The sequence below is a fragment of the Leptonychotes weddellii genome, chromosome 10 (genome assembly GCF_054177405.1).
Source record: "Leptonychotes weddellii isolate Sample4059 chromosome 10, ASM5417740v2, whole genome shotgun sequence".
NCBI lineage: Eukaryota > Metazoa > Chordata > Mammalia > Carnivora > Phocidae > Leptonychotes > Leptonychotes weddellii.
Genome location: NC_138378.1, coordinates 75,623,437 through 75,649,115, shown reverse-complemented (window position 1 = coordinate 75,649,115; position 25,679 = coordinate 75,623,437). Strand labels below are relative to the sequence as shown.

At 36.5% G+C, this 25,679-nt stretch overlaps 1 protein-coding gene across 1 annotated transcript in view; it reads right to left on the bottom strand.

The window, feature by feature from the left end:
• GMCL1 (germ cell-less 1, spermatogenesis associated) overlaps positions 1–25,679 on the bottom strand; it is a 38,054-nt gene continuing 12,375 nt past the window's right edge. The window contains exons 5-14 of the mRNA XM_081833623.1: positions 24,513–24,625; positions 23,805–23,870; positions 21,649–21,733; positions 19,248–19,338; positions 17,449–17,586; positions 15,231–15,300; positions 12,097–12,172; positions 7,672–7,817; positions 5,598–5,685; positions 1–1,145 (exon numbers count right to left, since the gene is read on the bottom strand). Coding sequence (XP_081689749.1) covers positions 1,017–1,145; positions 5,598–5,685; positions 7,672–7,817; positions 12,097–12,172; positions 15,231–15,300; positions 17,449–17,586; positions 19,248–19,338; positions 21,649–21,733; positions 23,805–23,870; positions 24,513–24,625 — 1,002 coding nt within the window. The 3' untranslated portion in view covers positions 1–1,016. The remainder of the gene's footprint in view (positions 1,146–5,597; positions 5,686–7,671; positions 7,818–12,096; positions 12,173–15,230; positions 15,301–17,448; positions 17,587–19,247; positions 19,339–21,648; positions 21,734–23,804; positions 23,871–24,512; positions 24,626–25,679) is intronic.

The following is a 25,679-nucleotide window of genomic DNA, read 5'->3' as shown; positions in this document are numbered from 1 at the left end:
TTCTATTTTTACATTATGCTTTATTGTAAGCTTCTGTATGAGATCCTCCGACCTTATTTACATATATTATGAAATTTCTATTAGCATGTATAACTCAAAGGCACTCAATTCAGAGGTTATAAGGTCCTGAGCTTAAGTAGGAAATAGGATTCCCAACCAAAATTTGAACATAAATAATTCTGAAGATCAGAGAATATGAAAATGTTTAAAGTGTAATATTTGGTACATAAATAATCCATGACCTAAGAATAAAGTACAGAATGTCAAAGAAAAGACCATGTAAGGCAAAGAAATATCCTCAGGTTCAAACTGATTTTCTCCCCCATTCAAGTTCATTTGAAAGTATAAAGCTGATTTTGTTAAAAATCCTAAGAAAGCTAAATTAAAAGCAAAATAAAATAGCATGAAAATGCTTATGTTAAATAAAAAGTTCCCCAGCTTAGTCTCCAAAACCACAAAAAAGTATTTAATGATTAAAAACAAGCACAGCTTGAAGGGATATCAGAGTATGAGGAGGAATCATAAAGAGCATTGAAAAAATTAAAGGACAGCTTCAAATGCACCAACTGAAAGAGCATTTATAATTAGCCATTCAAATTGTTCCTTTAGCCTTCTTTTAGCCAAATAAAAATAAATTTACAGATAGATAACTGACGTTCACTAACATAGGTAGGATCAAAGTTTAAACTAAAAATTAAATCTATATTAGGCTGCAAAGTGAAATTTACCTACAGCGGTTGTCTTCTGATGCTTAAAAATTAAAAGCACGAGTCAACATCTTTATAACAGAAATGGTTTGACAGGTATTTTCTTGGCTTTAAAACGTTTTTTTTTTCATGTATGCATAGAAATGTAATGAGCATAAGAATAGTCTTCTGTATTATCTGTACAGTTCATAAGGCCTTTGTCATTGTTAGTCACCTTAGATGTGAATATCAGTAGGGCCATTAAATTAAAGCTGGCCGAAAAAGTTTTCAAAGTAAGGAAGTTGCAGTTGTTTCCAACTGATGAGATCCTCAGTTTTCTGGATTTTCTGGATGACGATTATTTTCAGTTCTTTTTTCTGGTGATATATACAGGAAGTTACAGCAGATGTATAAAGGGAAGATCAGAAGCCTGCTGTCCAAGTTCATCACTACTTGTTCCTATAAAACAAATTTGGAGCTTTAATGACAAGACAAACAGAAAACAGAAAACCATACTGTTGAACTGAGTAAACTGAAGGAGATCATATGGTGGTTAAGAGCTTGCATCTGAAGTCTCAAAGTCACCGTTCTAATCTTGAAACTCCCACCTACTAGCTGTGATGCTGGACAAGTCAATGACTTGTCAACTGCAGCTTCCTTACTGTAAAATAAATAAAAGTACTCACCTCACATGATTATAGTGAGGATTAAATGACACAATGCACATAGAGGTCTCAGCAAAGCCAGCCATGTATGAAGTACTCAGTAATGGTAGTTATTTTCATTATTGAAAAATTTCTATCAACTACCTACGTATCTTATGAACAGATATAGTCAAGAAAAATATAGCAATTTGGCTTCATTTCCTGATGGCCTGTAGGTATAGCAAATAAATGGGAAGAACGTGGCAAGCCATTATTGGCACTAACAAGCATGGTTCCCACGTTCCCACTCTTGTCTATGATTTTCCACTATCTCTAATGCAAACATATTGTCTCTTGGAATATAAAATACATTATCATGTAATATCAATTTCAGGCTCAGTTACATCAGCACACATGAGAATGCCTTGAAATCTCACAGAGACAAGAGTTGATCCTATATCTGAGAGCCACAAATGTAACCATCTCCCATTCTACAGATCTCCATTTGGAACCCTGTATGAACAGCATTTGGTGAACAGAGTAAGTCTTCAGAGGAAAAGGAGCAGCACTGGAACTTCTACTTTCTGAATACTTAGATATATTCTCTACAGTAATATACATTGGTTTTGCCTTATTTTATATATTTTGAAGAACATACTATTAAACACTATTTAAGCCTCAAGTTTTTGATTTTTTACTAAGGAAGATGCTCCTACAATGAAGAGAGACTAACATACTGGAACATTTGAATGACTGATGTAGGCTTAACTGGACATAGCTTCTGTATTGGGGGAAAAGCAAGGTAAATTGGATAAGGAAGGTAAGGAACACACACACACACAAAGTGGAAGCAGAGAAGCCCATATATCACAGCATCAGACAGAGTGACGGCATCCTCCTAGGTTTCCATTTCTACTTCCAGACCGTTTTTCTCCATCTTCGTTTACAAATCTCTGCTTCTCTGAGGTTCACCTCCTGTTCTGTACAGAGCTCTATTACTTCCCCACATTCTTCATCTAGGTCTAAATTCCAAGATCTATACATCTAACTCTCTAGTGGAAATCTTCACTTAGACATAAAGCAACTCCAATTCAAACCATCAGCTACTGGCTACTACCTCTTCTTTACAGGCCATCTATACTTTCACTCTTGTAGTTTGGCTTTGACTCGCCATCCCAGCTCTTGAATGTCTCACCAGGTTACTTTTTTTGCTCATCCCTCAAATACCAGTGTCCCCTAGGTTTCTGTCCTGTTAGATTCTCTACACATTTCCTGGAGGCTATCTCATCCAGTCATTATTTCTAGCCCAGGCATTGCTTGTAAACCCCAGATCCATTTATCCACCACCCAGCACACTTTCATCTCAATGCCCTCAAATTAAATACGGCTTAAACTGAATTCATCATCTTTTCACCTGCAGTTTGTCATGTTCATTTTCCTTCCTATACTTCAAATCAAAGGAATAAGTACTATAAATCAAGTTGCCCAAGTCAGAATACTAGGAACTATTTTTAAAAAAGGTTTTATTTATTTATTTGTCAGAGAAAGAGAGATAGCACAAGTAGGGGGAGTGGCAGAGGGAGAAGGAGGCTCCCCACTGAGCAAGGAGTCTAATGTGGGACTCGATCCCGGGACCCTGGGATCACGACCTGAGCCGAAGGCAGACGCTTAACCGAATGAGCCACCCAGGCAACCCTAGGAACTATCTTTAACTACTCTCTCATCTTCACACAATTAGGCACCAAATTCTATCAACTGCACTGCTTTATTTCTAGAACCCATCAACGTTTCTTCATCCCCATTGCTACCTTCCTTAAGGTTTTCATTCTTTATCTGGATTATAACAATAGCTTCTAAATCATCTTTCACCTATTACCATGTCTCTAATCCTTCTTACACATTGCTGAGATCCTTCACCTAATGCAAATCTAGTCTGCAAAGTCCTGTAAGATAGATAGCTATAAAACAGGGGCGCCTGGGTGGCTCAGTCATTAAACGTCTGCCTTCAGCTCAGGTGGTGACCCCAGGGTCCTGGGATCAAGCCCTGAGTTGGGTTCCCTGCTCAGCGGGAAGCCTGCTTCTCCCTCTCCTACTCCCCCTGCTTGTGTTCACTGTCTTGCTGTCAAATAAATAAAATATTAAAAAAAAAATTTAAACTGAATCAGCTCTGGGCGCCTGGGTGGCTCAGTTGGTTAAGCGACTGCCTTCGGCTCAGGTCATGATCCTGGAGTCCCGGGATCGAGTCCCGCATCGGGCTCCCTGCTCGGCGGGGAGCCTGCTTCTCCCTCTGACCCTCCCCCCTCTCATGTACTCTCTCTCTCTCTCTCATTCTCGCTCTCTCAAGTGAATAAATAAATCTTTAAAAATAAATAAATAAATAAATAAACTGAATCAGCTCTTTTAAAAAAAAAAGATAGCTATAAATTATACAAAAATTGGGGGCACCTGGGTGGCACCAAACCTAGCACATGGCAGGGACTCAAATGTTTGCTGAATGAACACTCAAGGAACACTTGAAATACAACTATTATATTGGCCTGGTGTTTTTGAATCTCTGGCTGCTTTGAGCCATGACAGTATTTTTTATGAAGTTCCAGGTAGAAAGTAAAGATAGCCATTGTTCATGCAGCTCCAGAGGGTGCCAGGGGGACTAACAAAGTTCTATTGAAGGCAGATCTGAACTTTTCTTATTATGTATCTACCTTCTCAAATACTATCTACCATGTGTGAGAGAGTCTGCTCTCTGTTGCTAGAATTGCAACAAGTGGAGGATCCTCTGTCAAAATGTTGTTAAAGGAATTCTCATACAGGCTATGTGAGGTCAGAACTATGTGAGGTTACAACTATCACTCCAAGGTTCCTTGCAGTGCTAAATTCTCATGTTCTGTACGAGGCTCTTCAGTTGAAGAAAACAGCTAGCTTCTAATAATTAATGTGAACTATAGGCTCTGAACTTTTTATTAAAAAACAGTATGTCCCTTGGAATGGTGGTTAGTTTTAATAGAAGTAAACTTCCTTAGTATTTTTTTTTAAGATTATTTGAGAGAGAGAGAGAGCATGCACGAGAGCGAGCGTGTGTGCCAGTGAACATGAGCAGGCGGAACAACAGCAGGGGGGAAAGAGAAGCAGGCTCCACGCTGGGCAGGGAGCCTGATGCCGGGCTTGATCCCAGGACCCGGGACCATGACCTGAGCTGAAGGCGCTTAACTGAGTGAGCCACCCAGGTGCCCCTAAACTTCATTAACATTTTAGGACCTCTCATGTTACTTTTTGAAAATGGTTTACTTTCTTATCATGACATTTTGAAACTTCTGCATGCGATATATGAAGAAACAAATGGCTTTAGAGTTTGGGAACATAAGAGATGCTTGCTACTTTAGAAATCTATTGCGCTAGAGGATAATGTTCTCTTAATATTCAGGGGCTATGCAGACATACTGGATTATCTTCAAGGTGTTTGCTATTTTTTTTTTAAAGATTTTGTTTATTTTTTTATTTTATTTTATTTTTTTAAAAGATTTTATTTATTTGAGAGAGAGAGAATGAGAGAGAGCACATGAGAGGGGGGAGGGCCAGAGGGAGAAGCAGACTCCCTGCCGAGCAGGGAGCCCGATGCGGGACTCGATCCAGGGACTCCAGGATCATGACCTGAGCCGAAGGCAGTCGCTTAACCAACTGAGCGACCCAGGCACCCAAGATTTTGTTTATTTATTTGACAGAGAGAGAGAGATAGTGAGAGCAGGAACACAAGCAGGGGGAGTGGGAGAGGGAGAAGCAGGCTTCCCGCCGAGCAGGGAGCCCAATGTGGGGCTCGATCCCAGGACCGGGACCCTGCCCCCCCCAAATCAAATTGTTTCCTTTTTTTTGGTCTTAGTTACACTTCTAATAAAATGGGGGTAAATTATGCATATGTGAACACAGTATTTCCATCTCTACCTTCAAAAAACTTTTTTTTTAAAAAAGATTTTATTTATTTGACACAGGGGCGGGGGAGAGGAAGCATAAGCAGGTGGAACAGAGGGGCAGAGGGAGAAGCAGGCTCCACGCTGAGCAGGGAGTCCGATGTGGGGGCTCTGAGGCTCAATCCCAGGACCCTGGGATCACGACCAGAGCTGAAGGCAGCTGCTTAACCGACTGAGCCACCCAGGTGCCCTCAAAAAACTTTTAAACCGATCTTTAAATCAAATGTTAATTCTACTTAAGAATTTTCAAGAGGATTCAAAAGACAAATACTATAACCAAACAATAGAAAAGTAATCAAACATACCTGATCCTTTTCAAGTGTAAGTATTTGATAGCCAGTTGTTCTACTACATACTAGTTTTCCACTACTATCAAAAGAGGCCAAACGTAATCTAGGATTAAAAAAACAAACAATACAAATAAAAAAAATAAACATTTTTTTTTAAGTAATCTCTACACCCAACGTGGGGCTCAAACCCACAACCCCAAGATCAAGAGTCGCATGCTCCACTAACTGAGCCAGCCAGGTACCCCTAAACATATGATTTTTTAACCACAGATTAATTTAAACAAGCCCTCCTTCACTTTAATATTTACTTTTCTCTTCCATATTCTTTTATTTGATAAAAGATTTTAAGAAGTCTTTTCAAATTCTAAACTGATCCTCTTGGAGATATGTAAGCTTATGCTATTATACATACCTGGGATATAAAATAATTCATAAATGTCTTTTTTATTGTGGTAGAATATACATAAAATTTACTATTTTAACCACTTCTAAGTGTATAGTTCTCAGCATTAAATATATTCACACTGTTCTGCAATCATCAGTGTCATCCATCTCCAGAACTTTTTCATCTTCCCATCTGAAACTCTGTACCCAGTGAACACGAATTCCCCATTTCCCCTACCTCGGCCCTTGACAACCACCATTCTAATTTCTCTGTCTATGAACTTGTCTACTCGAGGTACCTCATATGAGCAGAATAATACAGTATCTGTTCTTTTGTGACTGGCTTATTTCACTTAACATAATGTCATCAAGATTCATGTTGGTGCATGTGTAAGAATTTCCTTCCGTTTCAAGGCTGAATAAAATTCCATTGTAGATACGGACAGTATCTACATGGACACCCATTGATGGACACTTGGGTTGCTTCCACCTTCTGGCCATTGTGAATAGTGCTGCTGTGAAAATGAATGTACCAATAATATCTGTGCCAGTCCCTCCTTATAATTCTTTTGGGTAAATACCCAGAAGGGGAATTGTTGGATCACATGGTAATTCTATGTTTAATATTTTGAGGAAACGCCATTTCATTTTCCATAAAGGATATACCATTTTACATTCCCATCAGCAATACACAAAGGTCCAATTTCTCCACATCCTCATCAACACTTTTTGTTTTTGATAATAACCATCCCAATGGGTTTGAGGTGGTATCTCACTGTGACTTTGATTTGTGTTTTTCTAATGATTAGTGATGTTGAGCATCTTTTCAAACATGAAAAGATGCTTATTGGCCATCTGCATATCTTCTTTGGAGAAATGTTTATTTAAGTCTGTTGCCCATGTTTGGATGAGGTTGTGTTTTTGTTGTGGAGTTCTCTAGATATTCTGGATATTAGTTCCTTATCAGATACATGGTTAGCAAATATTTTCTCCCATTCTCTGGGTTGTCTTTTTACTCTTGTGATTCTGTCCTTTGATACACAAGAGTTTTTAATTTTGATGAAGTCAAATTTATTTTTTTCTTTTGTTGCCTATGCTTTGGTGTCATACTGAAGAAATCATTGCCAAATCCAATGTCAAGAAGCTTTTCCCCTATGTTTTCTTCCAAGAGTTGTTTTATAGTTTCAGCTCTTATGTTTAGGTCTTTGATCCATTTTGAGTACATTTTTGCATGTGGTGTAAGGTAAGTATAAATATATGACTTAAAAAAATCCACTCATTAAGCTATTTTCCAATTTGTCAGTATCGTCTCAAGAAAGATAGCCAGCTCAACTATCAGGCAAAGTTGGATATATGAAATCCCACAGAAAGTGAAGGACAATACCAGACATGTTTTCCTAGAAAAATACCTTACCGTCTTTCCTTTCTGGACCTTTAATTTGCAAGAACGGCAGCAAGGCAACAGCTTCAAGCCTATTATCAATCCTGTATCATTCATATTCCAGCCTATTCTTTCTGACATACTAGATCCAGGCTTTTTGATTTTGATTATTACTAACATTTCACAGGAATAGAACCTTAATAGTTCTTTGCACTTTCATATATACTGTCTCTTACCAAAACTCTACTACTATCAGTATAAATTATTGGTTTTATTTTATTTCTTATATTTTTTCTGGAGTGAGGAAGGGAAATTTCATCCTACCTAAACGCTATGCTCCTTCGAGGTTGTAAACTGACAGATCCACTACACGGCTGATTCAGTGTATTGCGTTTGAAAATGATGTATCGATTGGTATAAGTTACAAGCAGGTCAAAGCCGAAGTTAAAACCTGTCCACCGCCAGCAGTACTAAGAAATACAAAAGAGAAAGATCTACTTCAGTTTATCATAGCAAGTCAAAAATAAAAAGTTCAAAATGTCTTTTCTTCCTTTAACTCATTCCAAATATTTCTCTCTTATGGGTACCTTCCCCTTAAGGCTTGCCACACATGATATATCTGTGAATATATATAAAGGTTTACCACATGGGTATAATATAGTTCAAACCAGAAAAGCAGCCTTTATGATCATCATTCTTTAAGGTACTTTCCTAATATCACCTCTTCATGATCTCTTTTGTTTTGTTATTTCTCCACACTGTAATTCTATCATAAGTAATATAGCTTTTCACTGCAATTCTAAGGAGGTATAGCTTAGGGGGCCAGGAGGCTATATGGAGGTAGTAAGAACCCATTAAAATCCACCTTGCTTTAAAAATACTCTAAATTCCTTAAATAACTAACCAACTGATACATATTGTAAATTTATTTATTATTTATTTTTAGAAGATTTTATTTATTTATCTATTTGACAGAGAGCCCAAAGTGGGGTTCGATCCCAAGACCCTGGAGATCATGACCCGAGCTGAAGGCAGCCACTCAACCAACTGAGCTGCCCAGGCGCCCCTATTTATTTATTTTTTTAAAGTTTATTTAGTAATCCCTACAGCCAGCGTGGGGCTCATGACCCCAAGATCAAGAGTTGCATGCTCTTCTGAGTCAGTGAGGCACCCCACAACTGAATTATTTTAAATACCCTCATGAGGTTCACAAGTTTGTTTGATCTATCACCTAATAGTTAATGGACTATTAAGCAAGCTGGTATGGTATAGTGAAGGAAAGTTAGGGCTTCAAGTGTTTGGTTGACACTGTGAATTACAACATTAATTTAATAGCTCACAGCTATTTATTGAGCACATATTATGTGCCAAATACTGTTCTAGGCATTGAAGAACAGTAAGTTTCTGCCCTGGTAGAATGTGTATTTTAATATGTGTATATGTTTGTGTGGAATGGAATGGAAGAGAACAAAACAGAATAGAATGTCAGGATAGAGTGACAGGATAGAAAAGAGGGGGCTTCAGCTGGGGAGCCTCCTGGTTCAGACAGGTGGTCAGGGAAAGTCTCTCCAAGGAGATACTAGGTGAGCCGGGCCCTGAGTCAGCTAAGGAGCAGACCAGTAACTATCTGGGGAAAGAGTGACTTAGGCAAAGAGAAGAGCAAGTACAAAGCTCTGGAGATAAAAACATGCTTGGCTTATCTGAGGAACAGCAAGAAGGGCTATGTGGCTAGGGCAGTCACGTGGGTCGACAGGCAACGGGGATAAGTTCAGAGAGTCAGTCAGGGGTCAGAAAATGTAGGGCTGAGGAGTCCATAGTGAGGAAGGGCATGCATTTCTTCTAAGTGCAGTAAGAAGCTGATGGCAAGTTTTAGGAAAGGAAGTAACATGATCTAACTTGCATTCTAAAAAGATGACTTTGGCTGTTGTACGGAAAACAACATGTAGAAGAGCAAGAGTGAAAATAGGCACAGCAGTTATGAGGCTACTACCACAGCCCAGGCAAGAGATAATGCTGGCTTGGATTTGGGTGGTAGTAGCAGACATGCTAAGAATAGATTTCACAAGGACAGCCTGGAAGAATTCCTTATGAACACCAGCTGTGGTATTTAAGAAAGAAGAATCCAAAGTTTGGAGCTTATTCAACAGATTAACAGAGGGGCCATTTATGGGTTAGAGAATTACTTGGAAAGGAGAAAGTTTGGGGATGCTAAAGAGTTCAGCTTGGGACTATTTTATTCAAGATGCTACTAGGATTCTAAAAAAGATGTCAAGTGAGTAGCTGGCTATATGAATCTGGAGTTAGAGGTCATCAGTGTGAAGTCTAAGGAACTAGATGTGATCACTTTGGAGTGAGCTTCGACAGGTAAGAAGTCCACTTGTGGAGAAAGAGAAGGATCTAGGCAAAGACTTAGAAGGAACAGCCAGTGAGTTGGGAAGAAAACCAGCAGAACATGCTGTCCTGGAAGTCAAATGCAGAAAATCTCTAAGAAAGAGTGAGTGCAGATGTGTCACGTCGCCAAGAACTTCTGGAAGACTAAACAGTAACTACCTGACCTGGGATGTGGAAATCACTGGTGACAAAAGCATGGCAGTTTCACTGGAGTTTCCTGGGATAAATGAACTGGAATGAATTCAAGAGAGCATTGGAGAACAAGAAGTATAGACAAATATGAGCAACTTTTTCCATGAGTTTTTTGCTTAAAAGAGATGCACAGAAATAGGAGTGGTAGCTAGAGAAGAATGTGGGGTCGGGGTGTGGTTCCAGATGGGTGGTGGTATGGTATGTTATATGCTCAATGCCAATGACCCAGTACAAGAGAAAAACTGATGAGGCAGGACAGGGAGGTGATGACTGCAGGAGCAAAGCTTCTGAACAGGGATGGAGTTTTTTATGATGGGAGGGGATGGATGAGGACAGAAGCAGATGGTTCATCCATTCTAATAAGAGGAAAAGCACAGCACACAGCTACAGCTGCAGTGAGACTGGCAGAACCGTTTGGTAGGAGGATGTGTAGATTCTCTTCCTATTGCTTTTATCTTCTGAGTGATGAAAGAAACAAGGTCATCAGATAAGAATGAGGGTGGTAGCACTGCCCCTTTTAAAGAAGGTCTGAGAGGTACTCAAAGAGTGGCAGGATGAATTCACTAGGGAAATGCAGGAGGATCGCATGCAGCACTTGTTTGAAGTTTACAGTTACAAACATTCAAGTGACACCTGGTGGGGTACACTTTTTCTTTTGTCATATCCGTCTGTTTGGAAGCAGGCATGGAGTGCACAGCAAGTCAGGATTTCACAGGAATTGGAGTTTAGCCAGCTGAGCTTGACAGAGTAAAAAGGGAAGTTAAGAGTATTAGCCAGGGACCAATTTTAAGATGGAACATATAATATAAGTCAAGTAAAGAAAGAAGTAGGGACATGGTGAGAGGGTAGTGGGAAAAAAGTAGTACGAACAATGTATTCTACACTGGTGGAGTTAAAAAACTGTTGGGAGTCCAGGTTCTAGAAAGAGAGTGCTAGAAAGATAACAGGAGTGGAGTCTGAAAATGGTCTGCTTGAAATGGCGATTTTGAAGGGGGTTTATTACTTAGTAAAGCAAAAACTGAGGATATGCTTCCAGGAAATGGGTGCTGGAGGTAGGGTAGAGCATAAGATCCCTGTGGGGAGGAAGGTCAGGGAACAGAGACACTAAAATCACCAAGACTGATAACAAGAACAGTGATAAATACAGATGGCCCAGTGAAGGACGGCTACAATAAGGGTCGTGAGTGGCGCAGTAGAAGCATGTGCTTCAAAGGAGCTGTGGTTCAATGAGAGATGAGGCGGGAACACGTTGTAGAAGCAGCAACAAGGAAGACTAAGGAATAAAGAAGACACCTACCTATTCCCCTTTCATACGCTGCTAACATTTATCACAGTTACGAATGCAAACAATTAACTTCTAAAAACAAAGAAGTTGAAATGAGGGAAAATCTGGGAGAAAAGTAACTGAATGGTTATCTAAATTAGGCTGAATTATTATTATTTTTTAGAGGGGGGAGGGGCTGAGGGAGAGGAGAGAGAAAGAACCTTAAGTAGTCTCCACGCCCAGTGTGGGAGTCTGACTCAGGGTTCGATCTCACAACCCTGAGATCATGACCTGAGCTGAAATCAAGAGTCCAGTGCTTAATCAACTGAGCCACCCAGGTGCCCCAGGCTGAATTATTTTTTAAGATGAAAATTACAATTAGTTAGAGTGGGATTTTAAAAACTGTAGTTCTTGTCCCATTAAAATCAATTTAATGAGTCACAATAAGCTTTTTAAAAAAATTAAATAGAAAATAGGTCCTCTGGACACAGCAACAGTAAGTATTGTTTCATAATACTTTTGTTTCACTGACATACATTTATATATGACGGTAATGAAAAACAGAAGTCTAAATGTGGGTAGCAATCAAAGGGTTTAAATGTCTTTGATTTAAGGTAATTGTAAATTAGAAAGAATCACTTTTAAGACTATGTAATAGCTCCCATATAATTTCTTATTTATCTTAATTTCTGGATTGCTGAGGGATCTTCTTGTATCTCTTAGCTGGACACAAAAAGTTCAACAGTCTCATGCAATACAACTGAGCACCTAACTCCTTGTCCAGGAGATCACGCTATAGAAACTACCAAAAAAGCTCTTCTAGTGTATTCTACTTTAGTGTATTTTGCACTAATAGTACAACAATTTGCATGAGAATGTTAAGAGTCATAACCCATACTTACTTCCCCATCTTTGGCAAGCTTTCTACCACACCTCATGCTATTTCCCTCTAGTTCTTCTTTATTGATTTCTTGAGGCCTAGAAATACACATAAGATGTGAAATTTCACAGAAAATAGGCAACTAATAGTTTAAAAAGAACTGTTAAGTTTAGAAGAATAGAAAAACTTGCTAACAGATTTAAAAATACCTTTTTGTGTTATAGATAAAATAAGAATGCATTGATTAAATCTAGCCCATTGCCTCTGTTAAAAAAAAATAATAATAAAATAAAATAAAATTTAATGTTTCACTTATTGCCCTGACTTCTAGAATACTTTTTATTAGGTCTCAGCCAAACCAGAGAAGAGGAAAAAAATGTCTATGAGAAATTGTACTCCTCAAGAAAATAAAGCACTTAAAAGTTTAACTACTAACTAAAATAAGTTAAAATCTACTATTTAAGACGTGACTTGGTATCATCTACCATTGGACATTACTATTTCATATCCAAGCCATCTTTTTTTTTTTTTTAAAGATTTTATTTATTTATTTGACAGACAGAGAACAGGAGAGCACAGGGAGGGGGAGCGGCAGAGCGAGAGGGAGAAGCAGGCTCTCTGCAGAGCAGGGAACCCAATGCGGGACTTGATCCCAGGACCTTGGGATCATGACCTGAGCCGAAGGCAGACACTTAACCAACTGAGCCACCCAGGTCCCCTCCAAACCATCTTTTATGTAGTATAACCATGCAAACTCAATATTTAATAGAAACAGCTGTAGAATTTTATCAATTGATCTTTACTTGGTTCCCTACATTAAAAACCTTAATCAACTAAGAAAAACACCGTTATTTCAAGTTATGATAACAAAAAATGCATTATTATTAGTGTGGAATTCCAAATGATAAAAGTAATACAAAATATTCACTACATACAACATTTATTAAGTGCCTAGACTGGGGACCTCCTCACCATCAAGTTCAAATACTGAAATACAATATATAAAAAATAAGTAAATGTATATAAAACTAATAAAACATGTCCTTGATACCCAAGAGTTCAGCCCAGTATAGAACTATACATATAAGTAATATTTACAATAATGTGGAGAGAGTTGTGATGTTAGGAGCATGAAAAAGGCAGATTTACTGCCTGGGATTAGATAGAGATCATCACAGAGGAGGTATTATTTGTGCCTGAGTGGGAATTTGTTGGGGTAGAGGTCAGGGGTGGATTCTATGCAGGTGAAGGGCATTCCAGGTAGAAGGTATAGTAGGTAAAAAGAATCTGGAGCATAAATGAATACCAAATGTATGAAGAATTTAGTACAGCTAGAGCCTAAGATGAGCATGAGAGGAGATGAAGTGAAAGACATTTGGGATGGACTGTAGATGGGCCCCCCAGGCTATGCTAATAAGAGTTTCAACTTTTCCTGTAGATAGTAGAGAGTTCTCAGGCCTAAGTTCTGTTACTTTTACATTTTTTATTATGAAAAATTTCAAACCTAAAAGTAGATAAAATATTTAATGAGTCAAATTTTCTCACCATCTAGCTTTAATAATCTTGTTTTAGTTTTACTCCAAGCCCACTTCTCCCCATAACTCTCCTGACGGATCATTTTGAGGCTAATCCTCCAGACATAGCCTTTAATCTGTAAATCATTCAGTATGAATTTCTTAAGGATGAGGAATTTTAAAAAATGTTTATATCACACATAAAGAATAACAATAGTCCCCATCATCAAATCCCTGGACATATTTAAGCAGAGAAGTGACACAATTCTATTTCTGCTTCAGAAATATAACTCCATCAGCAAGGTGGAAGAGCATGGAAGAGGAGATCCCTGGAGGTAGACTTTAATAGATTATAACCTAACATCCAGGAAATACACTGTCTTCCTCACTTTAGTAGCCCTGCAGCAATGAGCAGAGGCTCAGTGTCTATGAAATAGAGCACTTCGTTGGGGTGCTATGATCATACATACACTTCTGAGGGGAGGAAACCCACTTAGTCCAGCTCAGTCTCTTAGGTCAAATTCTATGTTCAATTCAGTAAAGATACAGATGAGGAAAATCTTGAAAAATAAGAACACTTAACATCTAAAAACTGAATATACAAAAGAATGAGGATGATTTTGAAAATATTTCATATATTACAAAATGCTTTGAATGTGAATTCCATTAAATAATTAACTTTTTTTTTTTTTGGTTTTTGATTTGTTATTATTTCTATTTCAACAATCTTACTATATTTGTGTAGGATAAGTATGCTGTGAATATATTTGGAAAAAGATGGAACATAAATTATAAATAAAGTAGAAACCAAGAATCCTGGATAATAACCTCATAATCATTACCATGAGTTTGTATAACACTTTCATATAGTCACTGTTTGGATATAAACATAACTAGGTCATATATTTTAGCAGGTTTTGTGGTGGATAAGAATGGGTTAAGAGATCAGGGGTAAAAAAAGTCAAACTTAAGGCCTCTTCCATATCCACCCACTCTCAGATGGATTGTCTGCTCACACAGCCTATACCAAGGAGTCAGTATACAGATCAAATAATAATGTGGAAGTACATCTGTGAACTGCAAAGCACATCGAAAAGAATAATCTGCTTTCCCTTCAAATGAAAAAAGCACAGAAATATTTTTTTGGGGGGTCATATGCTTCCGGGTCAGGCATCTATAACTGGATTATGTTAATTCATTACAGACTCAAAGGTCTTCAAAACCCTTATTAGCTAATTAGTAAGAATTAGAATTTCATAATACTACCACAAATAAGAAAATCAGCTTTACCTATATATATAAGTATGAAAATCATGCTTTGTGAAAGCATTATTCCAAGTAATATTTCAGTATGTTGAAAGAAAATCATTATACAACACTAGGTGAAACACAGTTTATGAATTACTCAATTTTTACAAATACAGCAAATTACTACCCAAACATTCCATTAATTGATAATTCCAATAATACTGATAATGTTACAGAAATATAAGAATAAAAGTTGATTAATAATCCTGTTTCTCTACTTTAACATTTCTTGATTTTTCAATATAATAAATGCATTTAAAAATTCACAGCAGAAGTTACACTGTTTTTGGTTTGTTCCTTTTTTATGAACAATGCTATGATCTAACATACTTACCCCACCTCACTGTCTTGTTCTGCCCGGAGCATAGCAAGCCACTGCTGTTTGTACACTGAAGAGAGCCATTCTAAAATATAAAAATAAATAAGCATAAAAGAATAATACTGAAGAACATAAAGCATTTAAAAATTTTAAGAACTTGATAAAATTGTTACCATTTCTAAACTCAAGTTTAAAATAGCAACAAATAAAGCTGGTAGTTTATATTTTACAAATATGCTATAACAATATGGCCTAATGATTCTTAGTGTGGTAAACACTATTATGCTTTGCTTTAGGATAGACTCCACTTAGATTACATGCATTTATTATTTTTTTTAAAGATTTTATTTATTTATTTATTTGACAGAGAGTGAGAGTACAAGCAGGGGGAGCAACAGAGGGAGAGGGAGAAGCAGACTCCTCACTGAGCAGGGAGCCCAATGTGGGGCTCGATCCCAGGACCCCAGGATCATGACCCGAGCCAAAGGCAGATGCTTAACCCACTGAGCCACCCAGGCGCCCCAGATTACTTGCATTTAAATTAGGATTTAAACCTTTAGTTAAAAGTAGATTCTTGCATTTAACAGTTTCCTTTTCATAGCTCATATTAATTTTTGTAAGAAACATACCTAAAGTAATATTTTCAGTTTTTATGTAACTTTTATAGAAAACTGAATAAATTGTTTTATTAAATTATCTAAAAATAACAACTAATTAATGGGAGATAAATTATCAGATAAATCATGCATGCTCAAAAAATAATTTTGGGGGGGCACCTGGGTGGCTCAGATGGTTAAGCGTCTGCCTTTGGCTCAGGTCACGATCCCAGTGTCCTGGGATCGAGTCCCGCATTGGGCTCCCTGCTCCTTGGGAGCCTGCTTCTCCCTCTGCTTCTCTCTCTCTCTCTCTGTCTCTCATGAATAAATAAATAAAATCTTTAAAAAAAAAAAATAATAATTTTGGGGGTGCCTGTGTTGGCGCAGTTGGTTAAGAGTCCAATTCTTGGTTTCGGTTCAGGCTGTAATCTCAGGGTTGTGAGACAGAGCCCCACCTCGGCGCTCTGTGCAAAATCTGCCTGAGATTTTCTCTGCCTCTCCCTCTGTCCCTCCTGCTTGTTATCTCTCTCTCTCTAAAATAAATAAATCTTTAAAAAAATAACAGTAATTTTTGCATACTAGGTTTAGGTGACATATTAAAAAGAGATTTTAATTTATTCTAAATGAAATAAAAGTTATAATTATATTTTTCCTTTAATAAAGCATATCATTTTTTCCACAGGTCTATGTAAACTGAAATTTTAGTTAAAAAAATCTACTAATAATATAAGTAGAATTGGCTTAGTACCATATTTATTTTTCTGCTTTTATTTATTCCCAACCAAATGAAGTATAAGTATACTTATAATACTTCAAAACTCATTTTTTTTTTTTTAAGGATTTTATTTATTTGACAGAGAGAGATACAGCGAGAGAGGGAACACAAGCAGCGGGAGTGGGAGAGGGAGAAGCAGGCTTCCCGCGGAGCGGGGAGCCTGATCTGGGGCCCGATCCCAGGACCCTGGGACCACGACCTGAGCCGAAGGCAGACGCCTAACGACTGAGCCACCCAGGCGCCCTCAAAACTCATTTTTAAAAGTCTGGTCTAGAGCTAAAAAATCCAGAAAACATAGTAGAAGGGAAAGTCAAGTTGGGTCCAAAACAATCCTAGTGAAGCATCTCAGAAAATGAATAAGACTCGTTTTGCATATTAATAAATTGCATATAGCCCATTCAAAAAATAAAAAATAAAAGTCTGGTCTAAAATAGTGTACTAGTTAATCAAATTAAAGAACATCTATATTAATATATAAACTTGGGGTACATATTATACTTTTGTTTTTATTTTAATGTATATATATTAATAAAGAGGACTAGAAGAAATTCACCAAGATATTCATTCTAGATGATGGGATTAGTTTCTTTTTCCTCATACTTAACAAAACAAAACTGTATCACAGAAAACTAGAGTCATTTAAACAGTCTGGATAGTGCTTAATGATAGGGGAAAATACTAAATACAAAATGTGAACACAGAAAATTACCTATGTAGTATGATCTCACTTTGGTACAAAAATGTGTATCTTGTTGGGATTAAGGGTAATTTCTATTCTCTTTTTATTCTTTTCTAGGACATATATTACTATAATAATCAGAAAGATGTTACTTAAAATCATAATTTCGTCATGTTCTCTTACCTGAAGGTACTAGGGAATCTTGTTCAATAATTCTTGCAGAGGCCAAATCACTGATAATATACTGTAACCTTAAATGTCTGAATACTGACACAAATGGTTTTCCTTGTTCAGTTTCAAGGAAGGTCATACCTTCAAAATCTATAAAGAACAGTTTAAATTCAATAGGCATTCTTTTCAAATCTATTTATTTTATTCCTAAATGTTTTTATGGGCAGGGAGACACACACACAGATATACACACACATATATCCAATTAGAATAGAAATAAGCTAGTTTTCAAAGATTATAAAAACCTGTGGAGTATGGATAAATACTTAGAGAGACTTAGAAAGAAGCCTCAGGAAATTAATTTTGGTTCCAAGTGGACTTTGGGCTGGGAATTCAGTTGTACACCTAGTTTCTGGAGTTTGGAGCTTCCAGTGCAGCAAGGTTTGGGAAAGGAAGGCTTGAGAATGGTAGTTAGGGTTACAGTATCTCTCCAGAGACTGAACACTCCAGTGGAACTCCAGAGCTCAAATGCCAAACTCAAGGGTCTTCATAAGATACAAAGGACGTGGATTTGTCTCTTGGGATTCATCTAATTTATGCTTTAGCTGTATGTGGTGAACACTACTAGTTAATATGTTAATTCTCTATTAAAATACAAAATAAGATACAAAGACACTATAGCCATTGCTTTGCAACACATGTATTCAAATAGTTCAATATCAACTAAAATCCAAAGATATATTGTCCAGTGGTGTGCTGGAGATGGCTTGCACTGGCTTATAGGAGCTGATGGTGTGCATTTCTTCTCAACTCTGCATTCAGTGGCAATGATGTCATGTTGGTAGACTGGAATCAACCACACTGGGAGAATTTGTATCATGGAAATTTTAAAAACGCTGAAAATCAGGGATTATTTTTTCAGAGACCAGCTTACTAGCACACCATTATGTTATGTATATTAAGACATGCAATAACATTTTTTTAAGGGAATAACAAACACAAAATTCAAGATAGTGGTTGGAAAAGTCAGAGATACACAACAGGAGAGAAGCACAGGAGTAGACTGAAGTTACTACTGTTCTAGTACTTCTGGGGGTTCAATATACAATTAAAAATAAGCAAAAATGGTGGCCATGCATGGACCAAAAATGACCATGAACTAATAAAATCATGAACTAAGGATAATGATTTATCCACTTCTTTGCACCCAGAATTTTTCCCTATTATCTGTTCTAGCAAAGTAAAAAATAAATACATCGCCTGTTCCACCTCTGTCCCAATAAGAAAGAATTTAATAGCAGTTGATCTTAATGAATTTTAGATGAGTCTTCTCTGAGACTCTGACAAAAGGTATGAAGTTCTCACCTTGCAAAATGCATGCAACACACGCATACATATAAAGTTCTGCATACACTTTTGGGGGTGACACACTGAAGCCTGTAGATGGGCCCCCCATGTTAAGAATTGTTGCCTGATAGAGTTAATGTGTTATAGAAAATTCAATGTGGTCAAACAAAAGACAAATGTAATCACCAAGACCTGTTGGTGATAAAATGGGAAAGGTAATAGTTCGGGGGATCAAACTATGGTGTTAGTTCAAGAAGTAATAATTCAGTTAATACTTGGCAAGGCATTTTTCTTATCCAGCTTTACTTTTCTCAATTTAAATTAGGGGCTGAATTAGATAACTGCTTAAGGTCCTCACCAGATCTAAAATTCTCTAGGTCTACAAATAAGTTAGGAACTGATTTTAATAAATTTCAATTAAAAAGATGCCCAAACCAAGTTCTCAATAAAAATTTCAGGCATACCTTTTCTCCTCTTAGAAAACCAGACATCTGTTTCAGTCAAAAGCTGTTTTAAAGATCCATTCCACGAAGGCACAAGTTGAAGGAACATCCACTAGGTTAAAAAGCAAATTAAAAAAAACTATAAGATTTTATCATGTTACAATTTTACATTCAAACTGCTTCCACCTTAAAACATAATATTTAAAAAATTTGATTTCCAGTACACGCCATTGAAAGCATTTATTTATTCGACAGAGAAACATAGCGAGAGAGGGAACACAAGCAGGGGGAGTGGGGGAGGGAGACCAGGCTTCCCGCCGAGCAGGGAGCCCAATGCGGGGCTCGATCCCAGGACCCTGGGATCATGACCTGAGCTGAAGGCAGACGTTTAATGACTGAGCCACCCAGGCGCCCCAACATGCTCACAAGCTTTAAATTCATCATGGGTTTGGGGCACCTGGGTGGCTCAGTCGGTTAAGTGTCCGACTCTTGATTTCTGCTCAGGTCATGATCTCAGGGTTGTGAGACTGAACCCTGCATTGGGCTCCACGCTTCGCTTCATGGAGCCTGCTTAAGATTCTCTCTCTCCCTCACTCCTTCTCCTTTTGCCCCTCCCCTCCCTCTCATCATGGCTTTAATCGTGGTCCAATGATAAAAACTAAAACAATGTGTGATAAAGAAAAAATGAATTCCTGAGAAGTATTTATGGCCTCAAACGCAGTATAGTTTCACAATTAAAATGGTAAAGGTTTAATATATATATTACATTAGTAATTTTACACTAATTTATTCTACTCATCAACTAATTCAATTTTGCTAATTATTGTGTAAGGTTATAAAAATAATCTTAATTATTTAATAATAATTTAATAGATTATTTAATAATAGTTTATTAAACAAGAGAAAAAGGAGTTTCTTACTGTTTTATTACTGTTGAGACAGTATACAGAGTAGTTAGGAGCATGGACTTTTAAATCCTGGCCCTGCCAATTAACAGGTGGACAAATTACCTAATTTCTCTGGGCCTTAATTTCTTCATTTACAAAATGAACATGATACCTCATAGGACACTAAAAAAGTTATTATGTGTCACTTACTTTGAATAGTGCCTGGCACACAGTAAGCACTTACCATTACTGGCATAAAAGCAATTACAAGAATAGGAAACAATGAACGTTACCACTGGCTCAGAGACAGAAATGGCCTGTCTACCCTTCCTTCAATGATTACATAACTCAAGTTATTAAACTTCCTTGAAAAAAAAAAAACAGTAGTAGAATCTCATCTCTACCACACAATAAGCAATTGCAATGATATAACTTAGAAGGTATCTCATTCTCAGATTTCAAAGCTGGGTTAAAGGAGACTTTGTTGCTGGGGACAAAAGGCTAAGGGCAAAATTATTCAGTGGGAAAAGCAATGGACTAAGACTCACAAACCTGGGTTCTACCTCAAGTCTGCCACTTAGTAACTGTAAAGAGTTCTAAGTCCTATCATCTACAGAACAAGAATGATAGCTGACTTGTCTCTTCAGAGTTGTGAAAATAAAATTACATTAAAGATGTTAAAACCTTTCAAAAGGATGAAAAGAAACATATGCCTGAAGTGCAAATAAGGTCTTTAAAGAATTTCACCATTTTCTAGAAAAAGTGAAAATTTCATCATAAAGTCATTAATTCAACTTTGAAAACATTTCTGAAAACCATATAAAATATTTAACATTTCTGATTATGTAAATAACATAACAATAGCATGCTTGTTGTTGAAAAAAATCTGGGAAAAAAATCAGAAACATATTCCCAGGATAGAAAAGTATGTAAAACCAAAGAAAGGAAATAGGATGCAAGCTCTCATGGCCCACCACTTATTGTCAATTGCAGACCTAACAGTCAGAGAGGTAACCTTGCATTCCCAATAGGAAGAAGCCAACTTTACTACTCTAGTAGGAGAAAGGAAGAATTTCTTCTTGCCCAGCAACAAGCTCAGCCAATAAGAAGATACCACAACTCAGTCAACAAGGAACTCTAGCTTTCCTCCAATGGATTTTCGTTTCATTCAAAGCAGCCACTCCCAACTTCCTCTTTTTTTCAATAAAGTAATGTTCCTCTCCTTTGAGGTCTGGACTTGCCTATGGTTTGTCATAGCTTACATGTACCAAATTCCAATTGCTCTACTATTCCCAAATAAATCCATTTTGCTGGTAAAATAACTGGCTATTATACTTTCAAGGTTGACAAGTATAAAGAATGAAATTAAAATCATTCATGACAGCAAATCCCTAAATAAAGATTTTTTTTTTAACATTTTGGCATATTTCTTTCATTTACACCATTCCTTAATCACTAGACACTAGCTGTTTCCAGTTTTTCACTATTATAAGTAATGCTGAGGTGATGCCCTTACATATATATTATGTCAATACCTTTTTAAGAGCTGTGTATACATCCATCTCCACTTGCATCACAAATAAGTTAGATGAACCAATGAGCTGTTTCATGACATTTATACTAGAAAAGATAAAATAGAGGTAGTGAGTTTATTCTCATGCACAGGCTAAAAGACCCTGGTGAAACTAAAAATTTAAGTCTTTTTAATGAAAAGAAAATGTCATCAGTCTTTTTGCGCAACACAAAGAATCTTAGACAGAAATAACCTATCTGAACACAAGGATACTTTTAATTCATATAGTATACTATGAAAGGTCTTTATTTGAACTGACAGGAAAACAAGGCTTTGATCTGCTGATTAATCAAGTTAAAACAAGGTCTCAATTAGATAACTTTTAGTATGCTCTGATAAAGTGGCAGTGTTCCTGTTTTGCCTTTCCTGAGCATTCATTGTTTAAAAAAAAAAGACACTTGTCAAAATTCACTGAAACATCTTTATCTTCAAAGTAACCTTTAACATTGACGCTTAACTGCTTAGTCATAAAACATGTTTTCATTACTATTAAAGAGTAAGATCAAGAAATATGTATTAGTTTAAATTTAGAGTGGAAATTGTATCACCAGTTGTTTTTTCCCACTTCCTTTAAGCCATAAAAAGCCAGAAGAACATCTAGGTTTTTAAGATGACCACTACAATTTATCTTCTTTTTGAAAGAGTTCAATGAGAAATTATAAAAAAGAAAAAAAATTAGTGTTTCTAATGATTTTCTTTCTTTTTTAAAAGAGTTTATTTATTTGAGAGAGAGAGAGATGGAGAGAACAAGCAGAGGGAGTGGCAGGCAGAGAGGGAGAGGGAGGAGCAGGCTCCCTGCTGAGCAAGAAGCCGGATGCGGAGCTTGATTCCAGGACCCTGGGATCATGACCTGAGCCGAAGGCAGATGCTTAACTGACTGACCACTTAGGCACCCTGATGATTTTCAAACCAAACATAATGCAGAGCTTTGTTTATACCTTGACATCTTTACGTAATGATTTTTTTGGTAGAAAAATGCCTCTCAAACTTTTCTACCAAAGTACATCCTAAGGGCAGAGGAAAGGACAGGACCCAGGAATCCAGGAGATAGTCTAGCCATAAAAATAACATTTCTACTACTTCTTGTATTTCATCTTTAAAGCTCAAAGAAACTTGAATTCTCTCTATTCCACATTGTATTTAAACAAAAATGTTTATCTTTTTCCCCATCACTTCCCACCCATACTTGTAAAACAAACAAACAAAAAAACCCAGTAAAATTGACATCACAGGAATGATCTCTTTGAGGGCAGAAACCATGACATAATCATCTCTGCATCCTTCACAGCCTTCATATATAGTGGACATTCAGGAAGTGTTTGTTGAAGTAAGGCAGGCAGGAAGGAAGGGAAGAAGGAAGGCAGGAAGGAATAATAATAGATGCTATTCTTTTATTTTTTTTTTTAGATTTTTTTATTATGTTAATCACCATACATTACATCATTAGTTTTTGATGTAATGTTCCATGATTCATTGTTTGCGTATAATACCCAGTGCTCCATGCAGAACATGCCCCTTTTAATTAAAAACCCATCACCAGGCTAACCCATTCCCCCACCCCCCTCCCCTCTAGAACCCTCAGTTTGTTTTTCAGAGTCCATAGTCTCTCATGGTTCGTCTCCTGAATGTTGAATTTAACTTCATCAGGCCTACCAAAAAGTTTAAAACAACTTCCTTAAACTTAATTTTGCTGGGGTGCCTGGCTGGCTCAGTTGGAGCATGCGACTTGATCTCAGAATTGCGAGTTCAAGCCCCATGTAGGGTGTGATTACTTAAAATCTTTAAAACTTAATTTTGCAATGGTAAAGATGGTTTTTAAATAAATTTTTAGATTCTCTAAGAGCCCAGCAAAAGTGAGGTAACACTTATTTTTCTATAGTTTTATAGTAACAATGAATTTTTCTATTAAAATTGATTAAAATAGTAGACATAATATACATATTATTTATGACAAAGAAATCTATGAAGCATTTCTTCAGTTCATAGATGTCAAGATACCTTTCATTAAATTATTCACTTTTCATAAGTAATATATTTTTGTATAAAGCAAATGCATACTTGAACAAATAAACATTATTTTAGGATGATTAATTATAAAGTTATTTAAAATTAAAATACCTGAGTTCCTTAAAAAGTTCAACATTCTGGTGAGTCATCAAATTGTTCAGAAGCCATTCAAGGCACCTGAAATTAAAACATGGAATTATTTTTTACATGATACATAAATAATATATCATGTATTTATGACTTATTTGGTAGGACTTAGTTAAAATAAAAACGATTAGTCTTGCCAGAACATGCTCAAATTTTTAAATTTAACGACCAAAAATTTAGTATTGTTTTTGTCAGCAGTTATTAAGGAAATACTACCTTATATTAATAAGAGCATTTCTACTTAAGAAAACATCATTTCAAGTTGGTGTTACATCATTTATGAAGGGGCTTGCACACTTCTATTACCTTCTTTATAATTTGAAAATGGGTACTGCAATTCTCAGGAGTTAAAAACATTGCCAGTAGGTGTACTGATATAATGTCTATGATGCCTACTACTTAAAAAATATTAATAGAAAACGCACTATAAAGAGTGACCAGAGTTTTTATAAGCCACTTATAAACATGTATAACCCACCCATGGTCACTTACAAATACAACACTTTCAAGGAATTTACTAATTCATCCAAATGTAAAAAAGGACTTTTTATAACAAAATTCTAGTCCTTTATCTTTTTTCTTTCTTTCTTATAGCTATACATTCTCTTAAGAAACCAAAGCAGCCAAATTCCCACAAGTGGGATGGGAGGAAAAATAAAAAAGGTAACTCACTTTTTCTTTACAGAATCTAATCCATAGGTCCCTGCTGATGTGTAATAGCCACATACAGTTTTCACATTAATTGTTTCCTTCATTGTCTCACCACACTGCTGTATTAAACCATCCTGTAAATATAAATAAGCACTGGAAAGGCCCATTTCACGTGGGAAAAATTAGCTCTGAATATGTGCTTGTACATATTAAAAAGTTAAAAAAAAAAAAAAAGGAAGAAAGAAAAGAAAGAAAACTCATTTAAGTGCAGCAAGCCTAAATTTTTAAGTCCAGTAAAAATACTGAAAAAAAAAAATCCAGCAAGTATTCAACTAAATACTTGGAACTGAAAACAGAATGTAGGGGATAAAAGCAGTAAGGAAGTAAAGTAGAGATGAATACTGCTATTCTCTTTTTTATTCTTCCTCTCTCTGGGACCTTGCAAAATTAAGCAGCATTATATCTGGTTTGTCTGTTCTTTTTAAATTTTATTTAACATGCTCAGTCAACCATGTGATGGAGCTAGGCAAGTAAACAGTATGACTGATCAGAAAATGTTTATTAAAATATAAAACACTTATCAATTTCTAAGAGATGCACCTAAAACAAATACATTTACATTGAAATATTAATCTAAAATGTTTATATGTAAGATTTCAAATGAACTAATTTTATTCAATATATGGAAAGAATGTCACTTTTTACCTAAATTTCTGAAATATATTCATCATGCAAGTATATTATTAAGTTAGTTAGTTAAATCATAAAGATAATGCAGAAAATGGATTTAGGACAAAACCAAAAGGACTAAAGTTAGAAAATAAAGTGCACTTGTTGAAAGTAAGTATTGAAAGGATGACAACATATAAAAAATCAAATGATCTCAGCTAAATATATTGAGCAAGCTATTTACTAATACTTCAAATAAATAAGTATGCAAATATCACAGAAAAGGAAACTTAACTTTTTATAAAGATCAAAATAAAATTCCCCATTAGGATTTTAAACTTACCTGAAAGTCATTTGAGACTACCCCCTCACCCAGCCCCTTCCGAGTTCCTCTTTTTTTTTTTTAAAGATTTTATTTATTTATTTGACAGAGAGAGACACAGCGAGAGAGGGAATACAAGCAGGGGGAATAGGAGAGGGAGAAGCAGGCTTCCCGCGGAGCAGGGAGCCCGATGCGGG